The 14,882-nt window shown below is 43.1% G+C and overlaps 1 protein-coding gene across 3 annotated transcripts; it reads left to right on the forward strand.

Moving 5' to 3' along the window:
• Positions 1–1,498: 1,498 nt before the first annotated feature.
• ercc4 (excision repair cross-complementation group 4) lies at positions 1,499–13,939 on the forward strand. Of its 3 annotated transcripts, none has more exons than XM_010905294.3 (12): positions 1,499–1,673; positions 7,027–7,182; positions 7,723–7,903; positions 9,549–9,744; positions 9,849–10,056; positions 10,415–10,595; positions 10,778–10,903; positions 11,013–11,117; positions 11,280–11,850; positions 12,387–12,479; positions 12,584–12,696; positions 12,788–13,939. In XM_010905294.3, exons 2-12 carry the CDS (start codon positions 7,039–7,041, stop codon positions 13,513–13,515), a joined length of 2,646 nt encoding a protein of 881 aa, XP_010903596.1. In that variant the 5' UTR covers positions 1,499–1,673; positions 7,027–7,038; the 3' UTR covers positions 13,516–13,939. The 3 variants fall into 3 exon arrangements, with proteins under 3 accessions (XP_010903596.1, XP_010903603.1, XP_010903577.1); XM_010905301.3 differs by having other exon boundaries at positions 1,499–1,630; XM_010905275.3 differs by lacking the exon at positions 1,499–1,673 and having other exon boundaries at positions 6,786–7,182.
• The last annotated feature ends 943 nt before the right edge of the window (positions 13,940–14,882 follow it).

Below are 14,882 nucleotides of genomic sequence, written 5' to 3' on the forward strand. Positions count from 1 at the left end.
TTGGGCCTGCCGAGTCTGTCCAGCTTCCTCCCCCGCCATCGGATCCAACTCACCACCAGGTGGTGATCAGTTGACAGCTCCGCCCCTCTCTTCACCCGAGTGTCCAAGACATACGGCCGCAGGTCAGATGAGACGACAACGAAGTCGATCATCGACCTGCGGCCTAGGGTGTCCTGGTGCCACGTGCACTGATGGACACCCTTATGTTTGAACATGGTGTTCGTTATGGACAAACTGTGACTAGCACAGAAGTCCAATAACTGAACACCACTCGGGTTCAGATCAGGGGGGCCGTTCCTCCCAATCACGCCCCTCCAGGTGTCACTGTCGTTGCCCACGTGGGCGTTGAAGTCCCCCAGTAGAACAATAGAGTCCCCAGTCGGAGCACTTTCCAGCACCCCTCCCAGAGACTCCAAGAAGGTCGGGTACTCTGCACTGCCGTTAGGCCCGTAGGCACAAACAACAGTGAGAGACCTATCCCCGACCCGTAGGCGCAGGGAAACGACCCTCTCGTTCACCGGGGTAAACTCCAACACATGGCGGCAGAGCTGGGGAGCTATGAGCAAACCCACACCAGCCCGCCGCCTCTCACCATGGGCAACTCCAGAGTGGTGAAGAGTCCATCCTCTCTCAAGGAGTGTGGTTCCAGAGCCCAAGCCGTGCGTAGAGGTGATCCCGACTACCTCTAATCGGAACCTCTCAACCTCACGCACTAACTCAGGCTCCTTCCCCGCCAGCGAGGTGACATTCCACGTCCCTAGAGCCAGTTTCCGTGTCCAGAGATCGGGTTGTCTAGGCCCCTGCCTTCGACTGCCGCCCGATCCTCTTTGCACCGGCCCCTTATGGTCCCTCCTGTGGGTGGTGAGCCCACGGGAGTGGATCCAGATATTTTTTTTTTAATTAATTATTATTTTAAAAAAAAAAAAAAAAAAAAAAAAAATATGTATCCAGATATTTTTTTTTAATTAACAGGCTTAATTTCCGCAATTTTTTGTGAGTTTGGTACACATCCGGAGGAAAGGGAGCAATTTATTATGTTCAACATTGGCTGACCTAGCACAGGAAATAGCTCCTTAAGTAATTTTGTTGGAATCGGGTCTATAGCGGTTTAGAACTCAAATTTAGTGTCGAGCAATACGGGATCCAAAAATTCAAGTGTCCCCATTGACACCTGGTCAGGGAGGTTCAGGACATTCTCAAGACAACTGAGATTTTGGGGACTATAACTATTTAAGAGTCAGTTATTTGTTTTCAAATGGTGATGATTTTGGTTTATTTTTCTACGGGTGCAAAGAAAGGCTTCGTAGGCACCCAAATTTAAACTTAAAGAGAGAGTTTGTCTAAAAATCATATTTATCAAAATATTCACTTACCAAAAGTTAGTCCGGAATGGACATAGTCATTTTTTCCAAACCAGCACTAGCGAACTATTTCCTATAGCCATTCACACTGCTTCGGCGATGACATCATCGGTGTGGAAGTGAACTTTAACCCCCAGAAGCTACTGGAGGTGAGAGTTTCTCAAGCTGGCCCATTATTGTGAATATCGTAGGTGGAGTTCTATTTCTTTGTGGAAAATGCCACAATCGTGTTTCTTCTGCAAAGAAAGGATACAAGGGACCTGGAAGAGGTGACTTGGTGTTTCACTTGTTTCCATGTCTTAATCCAGACAGGTTACACTTAATTCGATCATTGGCATACGATTTAGTTAGATATACAGGTATATTGACTCTTGTAAAAGCTAGTTAACTGGTTAAATAAATGAAATCATATACATTTATTGTCTAACATTATCTGATTAACTTTGTTGATATCAATTGTATAGAAAAGTTAAGCTTGATCTAAAGACTCACAGTCAACGTTTTTGCACCAAAAACAATGGACCAGAAGGTAGGTTTACATTCAAGAGATTTATCAGATTAGCTCAGTTCAGATACACACTTTTTACATGTTGCTCATATAGATGATGCAAAAGCATTATCTTTAGTCTGATGCACAACAGCCCTAAACAGTGCATTTTGGATGTACAGTCCAATCACATTATGAAATTTAGAAACATAATTGGCCAAAATACATTCATCAGATAATGTTAGGTAGCTAATGTTAGGTAGCTACTTACTATTTTGAGAGCTGACCAGTGGGTCCCCTCTGGCCTGGAATGCCTTTTACAGTTAATTTTTGGAATGTTAAAAAAAGACTTAAACACCTCAGGAGATATGAGGGGGCGAAATCCGGATGATCAACCACACATCTTGAAACGAGTTCAGCTTCAGGGACTGGCATGGGTCATTCATGGTCTCCAGCATTGGAATCAATAGTTCCCATTAGTTGCAACAAAAGCATTCCGTTTCGGTTGGCATTAGATTGCATGATCCACAACTACACCATCCTCTGGTCAATCTGGGCAAGGTTTGGGGATTAACTGGTTCACCATCATCATCATTCTAGCTTCTAGTTCAGTCAACTAATCCTCTGTGTATTCTGGTTCAAACAAGTAAGGTTCTATCTATCAAGTTACCTATTTTATAAACGACAAAATAGGTAACTTGCTTCCTAGCTAGAGAATACTACCTTTTGTTAATTGTGATGTATACACCTCCTCTTCCTGGAAGAATGCATTTGTGAACAAAACCGGTAAACACAGGAAGAACCTGTTTATTTTAAATGACAAATATATGTGATACTTGGTGATATGAGGAATACAACGTTGTCATATTATTTGAGTTATACAACACCACTAGTCGTAGCTTGGAGTAGTTTTCCACTTGCAATGCAGCTTTGGTTTAGTGAGACAAACCGTTTCCATTCATGAATTTGGACTCTGCTAAGAATGCTTATTACAGCCGGGGACAGAGCTGAATAATGGATGATTGGAAAAAAAATACTCTATGTCCATTCCGGACTAACTTCTGGTAAGTTAATTTTTGAATAAATATGATTTTTAGACGAGCTATCCCTTTAAGTATCACATTCAACATTTGCCCAGAGCTGGTGGGTTTGTCGTGAGAGCAGAGTGACTATGGAAGTATGCAAATTTTCCCTGATAATCTCCCTGAGTGTTTTGCCTCACCCCTCCACACACACTCTCCTCCATTTTAATGACGCCAACTGTAGTGGGCAAAGTAGCTCCCCTGCCACCCAACCCTGATGACACCATCCAAACCTCCCTGATCTGTCTCTGTATTTGTCTGTTTGTTTCTCTCACAATCTCTCTGGCTCTCCAGCTCTGTCTGTCTGTTTCCTCATCTCTTACTCTCCAGCTCTGTCTGTCAGTCTGTCTGTTTCCTTATCTCTTACTCTCCAGCTCTGTCTGTCGGTCTGTCTGTCTCCTCATCTCTTACTCTTCAGCTCTGTCTGTTTGTCTCCTCATCTCTTACTCTCCAGCTCTGTCCGCCTGTCTCCTCATTTCTGACTCTCCATCTCTGCCTGTCGGTCTCCTCATATCTTATTCTCCAGCTGTGTTTGTGTATATTTCTGTCCATCTCTCTGTCTTGCTAGCTTTGTCTTAATGTGCATGAGTGTGTCACTGCCAATCTGCCTATCTGTCGGTATGTCCATCTCTCTGAATTTGGCTGGCAAAACTTGTTATTCATCCAGTGTACATTCTGATGAGTTCCGTCACTGCAGTATTTCAACACTCACAATTTGTATATACCGTTTCTTATTTCTACCCATTTTACTTTCTCTCCCCTATTCTTTGCCTCCAACACCATATTTCATTCTCCTTTTATTGCCATTCACTGTCACACTGATTTGCTAAACTGGATGTGACAGCCAGAGAAGCTTGCTCATGCATCTTATAAAAGCCATACATTTGATTTAATGGAATTTACTCTTCCCTTTTTTTGTCTCTGGTTTTTGTGCATTTGTCTTGACCATGAGTAGGCTTCTTTTTTTTAAATGTTTCATTTTATTTTGTCAAAGGCAAATATGCAAATGGTAGCCTCTTATAAAGTAGGGCGTCATTTTTTGGTAATCAGCTCCTGGTTACGTAAACAAAGCAATTAACTGAGTGTATGGTTGCTTCTCAGCAGCTACTCTCCGGCTGCCTTGTCTTGTTTGAGCAGAATACAGAAACTCTCTGCCAATATGCTTGTCTGCTCATTTATATTTTAGTGTACAGAGAAAGCAATAAGCTCAACGAATTAATTAGAGGAACTAGTTTTTAGTTTGTAGGCTACCATGATTGGACCAGAAAGGTACAGGCACCATGCCAGAAACTTGTATGTCCCTGTGCCCTGAAAAAGTGGGCTGCTTGGAAAATTCCTCTGTCCTATTTTTTTGTATAGCTTTCTCTCCCTGCTCTCTACATAAAACATCTACTATAATTAGCCTAGTATACTGTATTTTGTTTCTTCATCTAACAGTGCTCTGCCATTTTAGACCCACTCATCTCTCCCTCTCTGTTGCTGTCATACCAACAACATCCGATTATCTATTTATGCAAAGACACTATACATTTAGGAACCTAAAGACTCCAAGTGCATTAGTCATATTTGTATGTGGATGAATGCCAAAAATAACTAACCACATCTGGATTACAGTAGCAGTCCCACAGACTTGGGTTTGTCCAAAATGCTACCGTATTACAGTTTAACAGCCTTTGGTGCGTCCTTCCTTCTTAGGTTTGGAGGGTTAGGTGAAGTGCTTCTGTTCCTGCTGATTTCTCCTGTTGACTTTCTCCCTGTCTCTCTCCAGTCTGCATTAAATAGCTTCTCTTATTTCCCCCTCAAGCCTGCCTTACTTTTAATGCTGTTCCCATCTAATTTACACTGGCACACAATCAGTAATGTAAGGAAACTGCACAGTAGGAGCTGACAAATGGTAGATAAGTGGAAAATGTGATGCATTTTAGACTTGGCACTGGCCTTCAATGTATGCCTGTGGGACCCGGGCACCAATACCATCGTAAGAAACACATTTATGGATCATTTGATCCCACTTCATGTAGCAGGAAGGGAAATGTAATTAAGATGTGATCAGCTGCCTAATTTTCCCTAGTCTTTCCATCTCTTCAATCCTAATCACATTTTCCTCTCATCACGTTCCCATCATGTTTGACAAGACACACTTGAACACATCCTCAGAAAAGAAAAAAAATTGTCAAACTGTGAATATCAGATGAGCGCTACAGCACACTGTAAAACAGAGCTTAGAGAACTATGGAGGCTGAGCAACAGTGACAGTGCTCTAGTGCTCTCTTAAGGCCGTTCTGGAACCGTGCACCACTTTTGTTACTACTTAGCTTTCTATACATGCTATACAGAATGCTTACAGTACACTGTGAATGTATAGATTGAAATGCACACTGATAATGGTGTAAGGAAGCAATGTTTATTTTAGATTTAAGGATAACAACTGAAAATAAATTAATGTATCGATTAATTAAGAAATTAATTAACTCTACGTTGACTCAAGTTCAGTTTTGTCATGATAGAGATGGAGCCCTGGCCAACCACCACACCAGTGTAACATACTTTTATTGTGCAGCTATATTTACCCTGCAGAATAATTTACATTTAAGTCCTCTAGCATACACTCTAAGCATTACCCTATTTGTGGGCTATGCTTGACTGGGACACAGACGTTAATCTTTTGAAATATTTAAGCCTTTGTTTCATTGAGGTAATCCAGCACCATGGTTAAAAGAGAAATGTGTGTGCTTTATTCTCCATACGGAAGCTAGGAGAATTGCAGCAACAACAGTTCACATTCAAACCAACTCAGGTTCATAAGAAGTAAAAGAAATGTTCAAATAACGTATTTTTAAACAAATACATTTCTTACAAATACATTTATAAATGTATCTCACACATGAAAATATATTTAAAAATGCATGAAAAAAATGTGGGGATTTCTTTTTAATATAATTTCTTATGGGTTATAACATAGGTTTCTGCACTGTGGCAAACCTCTTCCCCAGGCTGTTTGGCAGAAATGTGGGCTGCTCTTTGACTGATCCCGTGCAACTTCTAGCCTATTTTATGTACATGGGAGGTGTGAATTTGAAATATTTGAACACCTAACAAGTTAACTGAAAAAAAAAATATGAATTGCACAATGGACAATAAAAGAATGCTCTGTCCATGAAAACCCATGTTCAACATCACTAATTCATTGTCAGGTTTTTAGTTGGCTGTTCTCCCAGGGAGAGCCTCCCTCAAGGACCACTTCACGTTTAGATCCCTGTTAAAGGAGAAAATAATTCCCCCTTTTATGTTCATTGTAAGTGCTTCACAGCTCTTTACCTGTATTCGATGGTGAAAAACTGATTGTTCGGTTGAAAAAAAATGCATCAAAGCTTTTAAAAGACAAGCCACACTGGTCAACATTTCTATTTGACAGAGTGAGCCAGGTTTGCAAGAGGCTGAGGTGCAGTTTGTGTTTTTGTGATGTGTTTGACAAATATGTAATTCTGGCAGGCATGTAGCTTGTAGCCGACTCAAAATTCTGGATGGCAGGTCAACGACCTGGTTGCCTAATACTACCTTGCTGACAAAAACAGGATGATATAGTTTAGGTTTAAAAGGTACCTAAACTGAATTTTATTCAAATGTATTTTTAATATTTCCCTATGTTGTTTTTATGTTTTATGTAAAGCACTTTGAATTGCCTTGTTGGAATGTGCTATACAAATAAGCTTGCTTGCTTACAGTGCAGTATGACGTTATTGCATTTACCACGCTGTCTTCGACCGGTGGCACTATGAATCCTATGCCTTAACACGTGATAGTCACGTGACCGGATATGGACTTTCAAAACATTGGTGGGGTTTATGTGACAATCCAGAAGTACATCCTGAGTATTTCTATTATCATCTAAGCAATTATATGGAAGTGCAATTTTTTTAATCGACTCTTTTTATGTGTGAAATACCATGTCGTTGTTAGTATTATTAGCCAGCAGGCTAGTAGTTGTAGTTGCGCGCATTTACTGAAGCCATATCGACGCTGTTACTGTCTTAACGTTATTCGCTTGTCGACTGTGTAGTATCTAGAAAGGGTGATGGCGGGTCCTTTACTTGAGTTTGAGACAGAGATGTTCCTGAGTTTATTCGGCACTGACGGGCTGCTGGTGACGGCGGAGGGAATGGGGATTGACCGCATCCTGCTACAGTTCATGCGGGTATACTCCGAGGAGGGGAGCCTGGTGCTGCTGCTTAATACAACCACCCCGGAGCAGGTGAGGGAATTATGATGTCCGGTTCCTTAACGATTCATCATTTTTATTTTTACTGACCTGAAAATAATGATTATGTTGACCTCGACCTCTTGGCCAGAATGTTGATTCTTAGCAAGATTGACACTTGGTCCTTCGGCTCATAGACCTTTTTTAATGGGCACCATAAATGCAGCTAAAGTTCAGTTAATTCTTTACTTCTACAGGGTCCTGAATGCTTTTGGCATTAAATGAAACCATTTTTATTTTTTTAAAGGACTGTCAGTTTACAAAAGAGACCAACTCCACGTAGCTACATTTTACATGAGTTTTTTTGGGAAACTCAAAATCTGTTCATATGAGGACAACATTACAAAATCATAAGCAGTTTCATCCGCTTTGCTTTCAAGCTTGAATCAAGGGGGCTTCAGTCAGCCTTTTGGTTTTCTAAGCTTGCATTAATAAAACTGTAGGTGCATTTTGAATGAATGTCTTTTATTGAAAATATGTAACAGTAGCCAATAGCCAATGTTCCTATGTTTGTTCCGGTTTCCTCTCATCTAGGAGTACTTTACAGAGCAACTGAGGGCTGAGGGAGTGAGCCACCTGCCAAAGACAGTAACCAGTGATGTCCAGAACACAGATCGCTACACAGTGTACACACAGGGAGGAGTTTTGTTTGTCACCAGCCGTATCCTAGTGGTGGACTTCCTCACCGACAGAATACCAGCACATCTCATCTCTGGTTAGTTCTGGAAAATAAAAATAAAGTGTGTGTAATTTAGACTGAACTGGTATTATACAGGGATTGTTTATACAGGAATTGTGTATACAGTTGTGCTCAAAGGTTTGCATACCCTTGGAGAATTCGTAATATGTACCATTTGTAAAGAAAACATGAGTGAGCAGGCAAAGCACATGTCTTATTTCTTCACATTCAACTGTAGGTCATAACAGAATGGCACAATCATAAAACAAAACATGGCAACAAAGAAAAAGATGAACTGACCCCTGTTAAAAAGTCTGCATACCCTTAGTTCTTAATACTGTGTTTGCCCCCTTTTAGCATCAACGACAGTGTGCAGTCATTTGTAATAGTTGTCTATGAGGCGCCAAATTATTGCAGGTGGTTTAGCTGCCCATTTGTCTTGGTAAAATGCCTCCAGGTCATGCAGAGTCTTTGGTCGTCTTGCAAGAACCGCACATTGAAGATCTTCCCAGGGTGGCTCAATGATATTAAGGTCAGGAGACTGATGGCCACTCCAGAACCTTCACCTTTTTCTGCTGTAACCACTGGAGGGTCAACTTGGCCTTGTGCCACTGGAGGGTCTTTGTTCTGCTGAAAAGTCCAAGAGCGTCCCATGCACAGCTTTCATGCAGAAGAATGCAAATTGTCTGCCAGTATTTTCTGATAACGTGCTGCATTCATCTTGCCATCAATTTTCACAAGATTCCCTGTGCCTTTAGAGCTCACACACCCCGAAAACAGTGAGCTACCACCATGCTTCACAGTGGTGATGGTATTCTGTTCACTATAGGCCTTGCTGACCCCTCTCCAAACATAGCACTTATGGTTGTGACCATAAAGCTCTATTTTGGTCTCGTCACTCCAAATAACAGTGTGCCAGAAGCTGTGAGGCGTGGTTTTGTCAGGTATATTGTAACCAGGCTTTTTTGTGGCTTTGGCTCAGTAAAGGCTTCTTTCTGGCAACTCAACCATGCAGCTTATTTTTGTTCAAGTATCCTCCTATTGTGCTCCTTGAAACAACCACACCATCTTTTCCAGAGCAGCCTGTCTTTTTCCTGAGGTTACCTGTGGGTTTCTTTGTATCCGGAACAATTCCTCTGGCAGTTTTGGCTGAATTCTTTCTTGGTCTACCTAACTTGGTATCAAGAGATCCCTGAATTTTCCACTTCTTAATAAGTGATTGAACAGTACTGACTGGCATTTGCAAGGCTTAGGATATGTTTATAAAGTTCCATTACCTTGTTACGTAGGTCCTTTCAGAAGTTCTTTACCACTCCCTTTGGCTCAGTATCTACCCTTCTCAGTGCATCCACGTGAACGCTAACAAACTCATTAACTATTTATACACAGACACTAATTGCAATTAAAAAAGCCACAGGTGTCTGTAATAAGGCCAAACATTCAAGGGTATGTAAACTTTTGATCAGGGCCATCTGGGTGATTTCTGTTATCATAATGGTTTAAAAAGCCAAACAACTATGTGATAATAAATGGCTTCATATCATCGCTATCCTTAAATAAAAGGCATGATCATTCATATTTTCAAAATCAATGCCAAAATGTCACAATATCTGCTCATGTATGCACACTTATGAGCACCAATGTATTCCCTTTGAGCTAAACTCTTCCTATTCCTCACCAGGTTTGCTGGTGTACCGGGCCCATAAGATCATTGACTCTTGCCAGGAGGCCTTCATCTTGAGGCTGTTCAGACAGAAGAATAAGACTGGTTTTATCAAGGCCTTCACGGACAAGGCCACATCCTTCTCCTCTGGCTTTTGTCAGGTGGAGAGAGTCATGAGGAACCTCTTTGTCAAGAAACTCTTCCTCTGGCCCCGGTGGGAATCTTTAAATGTGGGACAACCAGGTGTATTCATGACAGAGGATTTATTTATCTTGCTCCCCCTCCCTCCTCACTTACCCTCCCCCCTCCTCCTATCAGGTTCCAGGTGTCGGTGAACTCTGTGTTGGAAAGACACAAGCCAGAGGTGGTGGAGCTGCACGTGTCTCTGACCCCGGCCATGAGGGCCATCCAGAGTTCTATCCTGGATATCATGAACGCATGTCTGAAAGAGCTGAAACGTTATAACCCCACACTGGAGGCAGAGGACCTCTCCCTTGAGAACACCCTGGGGAATGCCTTTGAGAAGGTGAGACTGGTCATATAGAAAATAAGCATCAATGGCCACTGGAGAAAATAACTGAAATGTCATTCAGTTTAATAGTAGTGCCCTATAAAATGTACCGTGCGGAAAACATTGACCTAATCGCAAAAGGGAGTACAGATATTAAAACAGAATGCAGCTAAATATAAACCTATAGCCTTTGGCTTTGATGGGACCTTAAACAGTCTTCTAGATAAACGCATTCCCAAAACCTTCGTAGCTAACTGCAAATTTAAAAGGAGTATGACATGTTTCTAATTAAATTAAGGCACCCACTGTATTCTTTTGACCACCTCCAGACTTCCAGTCTTATTCTTATTTGTTGTGCCTGTTTGACCTCCAGACCATCCGTCACTACCTGGACCCCCTGTGGCACCAGCTGGGAGCCAAGACCAAGTCCCTGGTCCAGGACCTGAAGATTTTGCGAACCCTGCTGCTCTACCTTACCCAGTATGACTGTGTCACTTTCCTGAACCTCCTTGATTCACTACACTCCAGCCAAAAAAACTTTGGGAGCAACTCTGGTAAGAAGGTGTAGGAACTGTCCTTGGAGAGTGAGGTGATAGGGACAGCATTGTTTCATTTCTTTGGAGAGACATTATATTAATGTGTGAGTGTGAGTGTTTGTCATCCCGAACATTGTATCGGCAGCCATAGGTGTTGATTTGGGCCGAACAGGTTTCTTAACTCTAGTCCATTTCAAAAGGGTGGTTGTTCCTGGACTCGAGCACCTCATTGTTTGTTAACGCCCGGAGCCGTGTGTACCATGTTCCTCAGTCCAAGAAGAAGCTGAAGGTGGGAGCTGATACTGAGAAACAACCAAGCACTGCTGGTAACGAACCCCCTCCGCAACATAATTTCAAACAATATCTCAATGACTTATATTCTTTCTGAGGAAGACCAGAAGCAATGTACCTGAAGCTTTTGTGGGTCTTTCCCAGGGATGAAGAGGGTGCTGGTGCTAGAGAAGAACCCAAAGTGGGAGGCACTGACAGAGGTGCTGCAGGAGATAGAGAAGGAGAACATGAGCTCTGAACTGGAACCAGGTCAGTCAGTAGTGGTTTCCAGTGTGTACCATTAGTTGATTCTTAAAGCTGTAGTATTAATATTTAATAGACATCAAAGCCAGATTTTCTTTGCGTATGAACACAAATTGCATTGGTGAACTGTTCAGTCCTGGGTTCAGTTATTCTGTACTGTTCTGCCAGGCCGTGTGTTGATCTGTGCCAGTGATGACAGGACCTGTGCTCAACTTCATGAGTACATTCATCGTGGCTCAGACTACATACTGAACCGACTCTATGCTCGCACGATCGGCAAAAGAGATGCCTCATTCGACCCAGACGCACAAAAACATCAGATCCAGGGCGGGTCCAGGAAACAACAGCCTGAGAAAGGAACCAAGGGCAAGAAAGCCAAACAGAACTCAAAGAGTAAGAAGAGGCCCTCTCTGACCCTGACCCAGATGGTGGGTAACGGAGAGGAGGATCGAGGGGGAGAGCTGGGCAGCAGTGGGGGGGAGGGAGGCCTGTTGGGAGAAGAAGAGGAGGAGGAGGACGAAGCGAAGCTGAAGTTAGACTTGTCGTCTGATGCCTACTACGGTGTTCTGAAGGAGCCATTGACCGTTATTCATCCTCTTAGGGGTTTCACTGACCCTTACAGTCTGACGCGGGTACTGCACGAAGTGGAGCCCAGCTTTGTGGTGCTTTATGATGCTGAACTCAGCTTTGTTCGTCAACTGGAGGTTTACAAAGCCACCAGACCGGGAAAACCACTGAGGTCAGTCTACACGTTTATCCATATTTTAACATCTATCTATGTCACACAGAATAGAGCGGGGTAATGCAAAACAAACATTATCCTCCTATTCATTTTATACCAGTTCAGTGAATTACATTTATTGACTTTTCCTATTCTGTGATAGAGGGGGCAAGAAAATGTTCACAAACATATAGTGGTTGAAATAATGATTGCGTACCCGGTCGCCAAGGGAGGGAGTAATTCAATTATTTATTTCAGCATATAAGTGTCTTGTTCATGAGGTTACAGACCCGGTCTTCATACACAATGTCTTACAAACTCTAACAATCTCCAAGAACTTCCGGTCGTACCTCAGCTTTATAGACATCCCGAACAGAATACACATCCAAGGACTGTAAGCCCATTGGCTAATTACTGTCGTGCTTTGAATGATCGTGACTTCCTGTGCATGGGTAAACAGATGTTCTTTTGTTATCTAAACATAAGCATACACTTCAACAAAAGCAACAGAGTCAGTCTGAAGCATTTCTTCTTTATTTCTCTTCCTTTCTCAGGGTGTACTTCCTGATTTATGGCAGCTCCACAGAGGAGCAGAGATACCTGACGAGTCTGGCTAAAGAGAAACAGGCTTTCGAACACCTCATAAGGTCAGACGTTAGCTGGGTTATATCATCCTTCTATTATCTTGTGTTGGTTGTTAAGTCGGGCTGACTGACGGTGTGTGTGTGTGTGTGTGTGTGTGTGAGTGCAGGGAAAAAGCCACCATGGTCGTTCCTGAGGAAAGAGAGGGAAGAGAAGACACTAACCAGGATCTCAGCAGGAATCAGGAGGCTGCTAACGCTACCACCAACACCCGCAAGGCAGGCAAGTGATGGGATGGATGACGTTTTCTATGATTGACTGCACCGCAGCGTTTCCTTTCTACGACAATGTAATGTTGTTTCCCTCCAATCAGGGGGCCAGGAGCAGCCCAAGGAGCCGTCCCGTGTGATCGTGGACATGCGAGAGTTCCGCAGCGAGCTCCCCTCTCTCCTCCACCGGCGCGGCCTGGACATCGAGCCCGTGACCCTGGAGGTGGGCGACTACATTCTGACGGCCGACACCTGTGTGGAGCGCAAGAGCGTCAGTGACCTGATTGGCTCGCTGCAGAGCGGACGGCTCTACACCCAGTGTCTCTCCATGACCCGATACTACCGCAGGCCCGTCCTGCTAATCGAGTTCGACCCCGCCAAGCCCTTCTCCCTGGTGGCGCTCGGCGACCTCCGCCGGGAGATCTCAGCCAATGACGTCACCTCCAAGCTGACCCTCCTCACCCTGCACTTCCCTCGCCTCAGGATTCTGTGGTGTCCCTCCCCCCACGTCACGGCAGAACTGTTCCAGGAGCTGAAGAAAGGCGGAGCAGAGCCAGACGCCGCTGTCGCCCAGGCCGTCACAGCCGAGTCAGACACAGTGGCAGAGTCCGCTGACCTCTACAACCCCGGGCCATATGACTTCCTGCTTCGGATGCCAGGTGTCAATGCTAAGAACTACAGGGCTCTGATTAAACACGCGGATTGCCTGGCAGACATAGCAAAACTAAACCAGGAGAGGCTAGCTCAGATTTTGGGACATGCTGGCAATGGGAAGTTGCTCTATGAGTTTTTGCATAACACTGTTGATGTCCCTACACAGAAAAGTAAGTAGCTATATGCTGAACAGCACAGGTGATGTCCGCTATGTTCTGGTCTGACTGTCAGTGATACTGTGGGGAAGACCTTATGAGTGGACCGAGTTCAATGGTTTTCTGAACATGCTTGGGAATTTTCTATTTTTGCTATCTAACTCTGACTGTTTAAATCGTTGAATATGTAACAGTTTTTCTTACATGAGCTGACTTATTTTTAGGTAGAACTGACTTTGTACTGTGGTGTGGTTGCATTTGATACTTTCAGTACTGCAGTGGAAATGTGCAGTTGGACTGAAGTCAATAGCATTTTATGATGAATTAATTTTCTCTAACTAAAATATATTTTTAATGTCATGCTGTTTGCCATAATTTGACCTTATTGAATGTTCCAGGTATTGATTATTGGCTGTCTGTATAGTTGTGCATTAAATAAGTATTCACCCCCCTTGGACAAATTGTTTTGTGTTGCAAGTGTGATGATGTCAAAAATTATAGTAATACATACCAAAAAAAAAGCAAGTTGCATGGACATTACAATTTGTAAAACAGTGATGATTTAGAATTATTTTAAAGGACTACCCCTTCCTCTGTACCCCATATATACATCATTTGTAAGATCCTTCAGTAAAGAATGTAATTTAAAAAAATCACAAGTTACTGGCCAAAATACACTCACCTAAAGGATTATTAGGAACACCATACTAATACTGTGTTTGACCCCCTTTCGCCTTCAGAACTGCCTTAATTCTATGTGGCATTGATTCAACAAGGTGCTGAAAGCATTCTTTAGAAATGTTGGCCCATATTGATAGGATAGCATCTTGCAGTTGATGGAGATTTGTGGGATGCACATCCAGGGTACGAAGCTCCCGTTCCACCACATCCCAAAGATGCTCTATTGGGTTGAGATCTGGTGACTGTGGGGGCCATTTCAGTACAGTGAACTCATTGTCATGTTCAAGAAACCAATTTGAAATGATTCGAACTTTGTGACATGGTGCATTATCCTGCTGGAAGTAGCCATCAGAGGATGGGTACATGGTGGTCATAAAGGGATGGACATGGTCAGAAACAATGCTCAGGTAGGCTGTGGCATTTAAACAATGCCCAATTGGCACTAAGGGGCCAAATGTGTGCCAAGAAAACATCCCCCACACCATTACACCACCAGCCTGCACAGTGGTAACAAGGCATGATGGATCCATGTTCTCATTCGGTTTACGCCAAATTCTGACTCTACCATCTGAATGTCTCAACAGAAATCGAGACTCATCAGACCAGGCAACATTCTCCCAGTCTTCAACTGTCCAATTTTGGTGAGCTCGTGCAAATTGTAGCCTCTTTTTCCTGTTTGTAGTGGAGTTGAGTGGTACCCGGTGGGGTC

The sequence above is a fragment of the Esox lucius genome, chromosome 5, assembly GCF_011004845.1.
Source record: "Esox lucius isolate fEsoLuc1 chromosome 5, fEsoLuc1.pri, whole genome shotgun sequence".
NCBI lineage: Eukaryota > Metazoa > Chordata > Actinopteri > Esociformes > Esocidae > Esox > Esox lucius.

What these genes read in the sequence shown, in the direction of transcription:
- ercc4 (XM_010905275.3), top strand. Translation starts at nt 7,006, where the DNA reads ATGGCGGGTCCTTTACTTGAGTTTGAGACAGAGATGTTCCTGAGTTTA. An exon ending in TGGGGAATGCCTTTGAGAAG is followed by an intron (nt 10,057 to 10,414) that starts GTGAGACTGGTC and finishes TTTGACCTCCAG; the next exon opens with ACCATCCGTCACTACCTGGA. An exon ending in GAAACAACCAAGCACTGCTG is followed by an intron (nt 10,904 to 11,012) that starts GTAACGAACCCC and finishes GGTCTTTCCCAG; the next exon opens with GGATGAAGAGGGTGCTGGTG.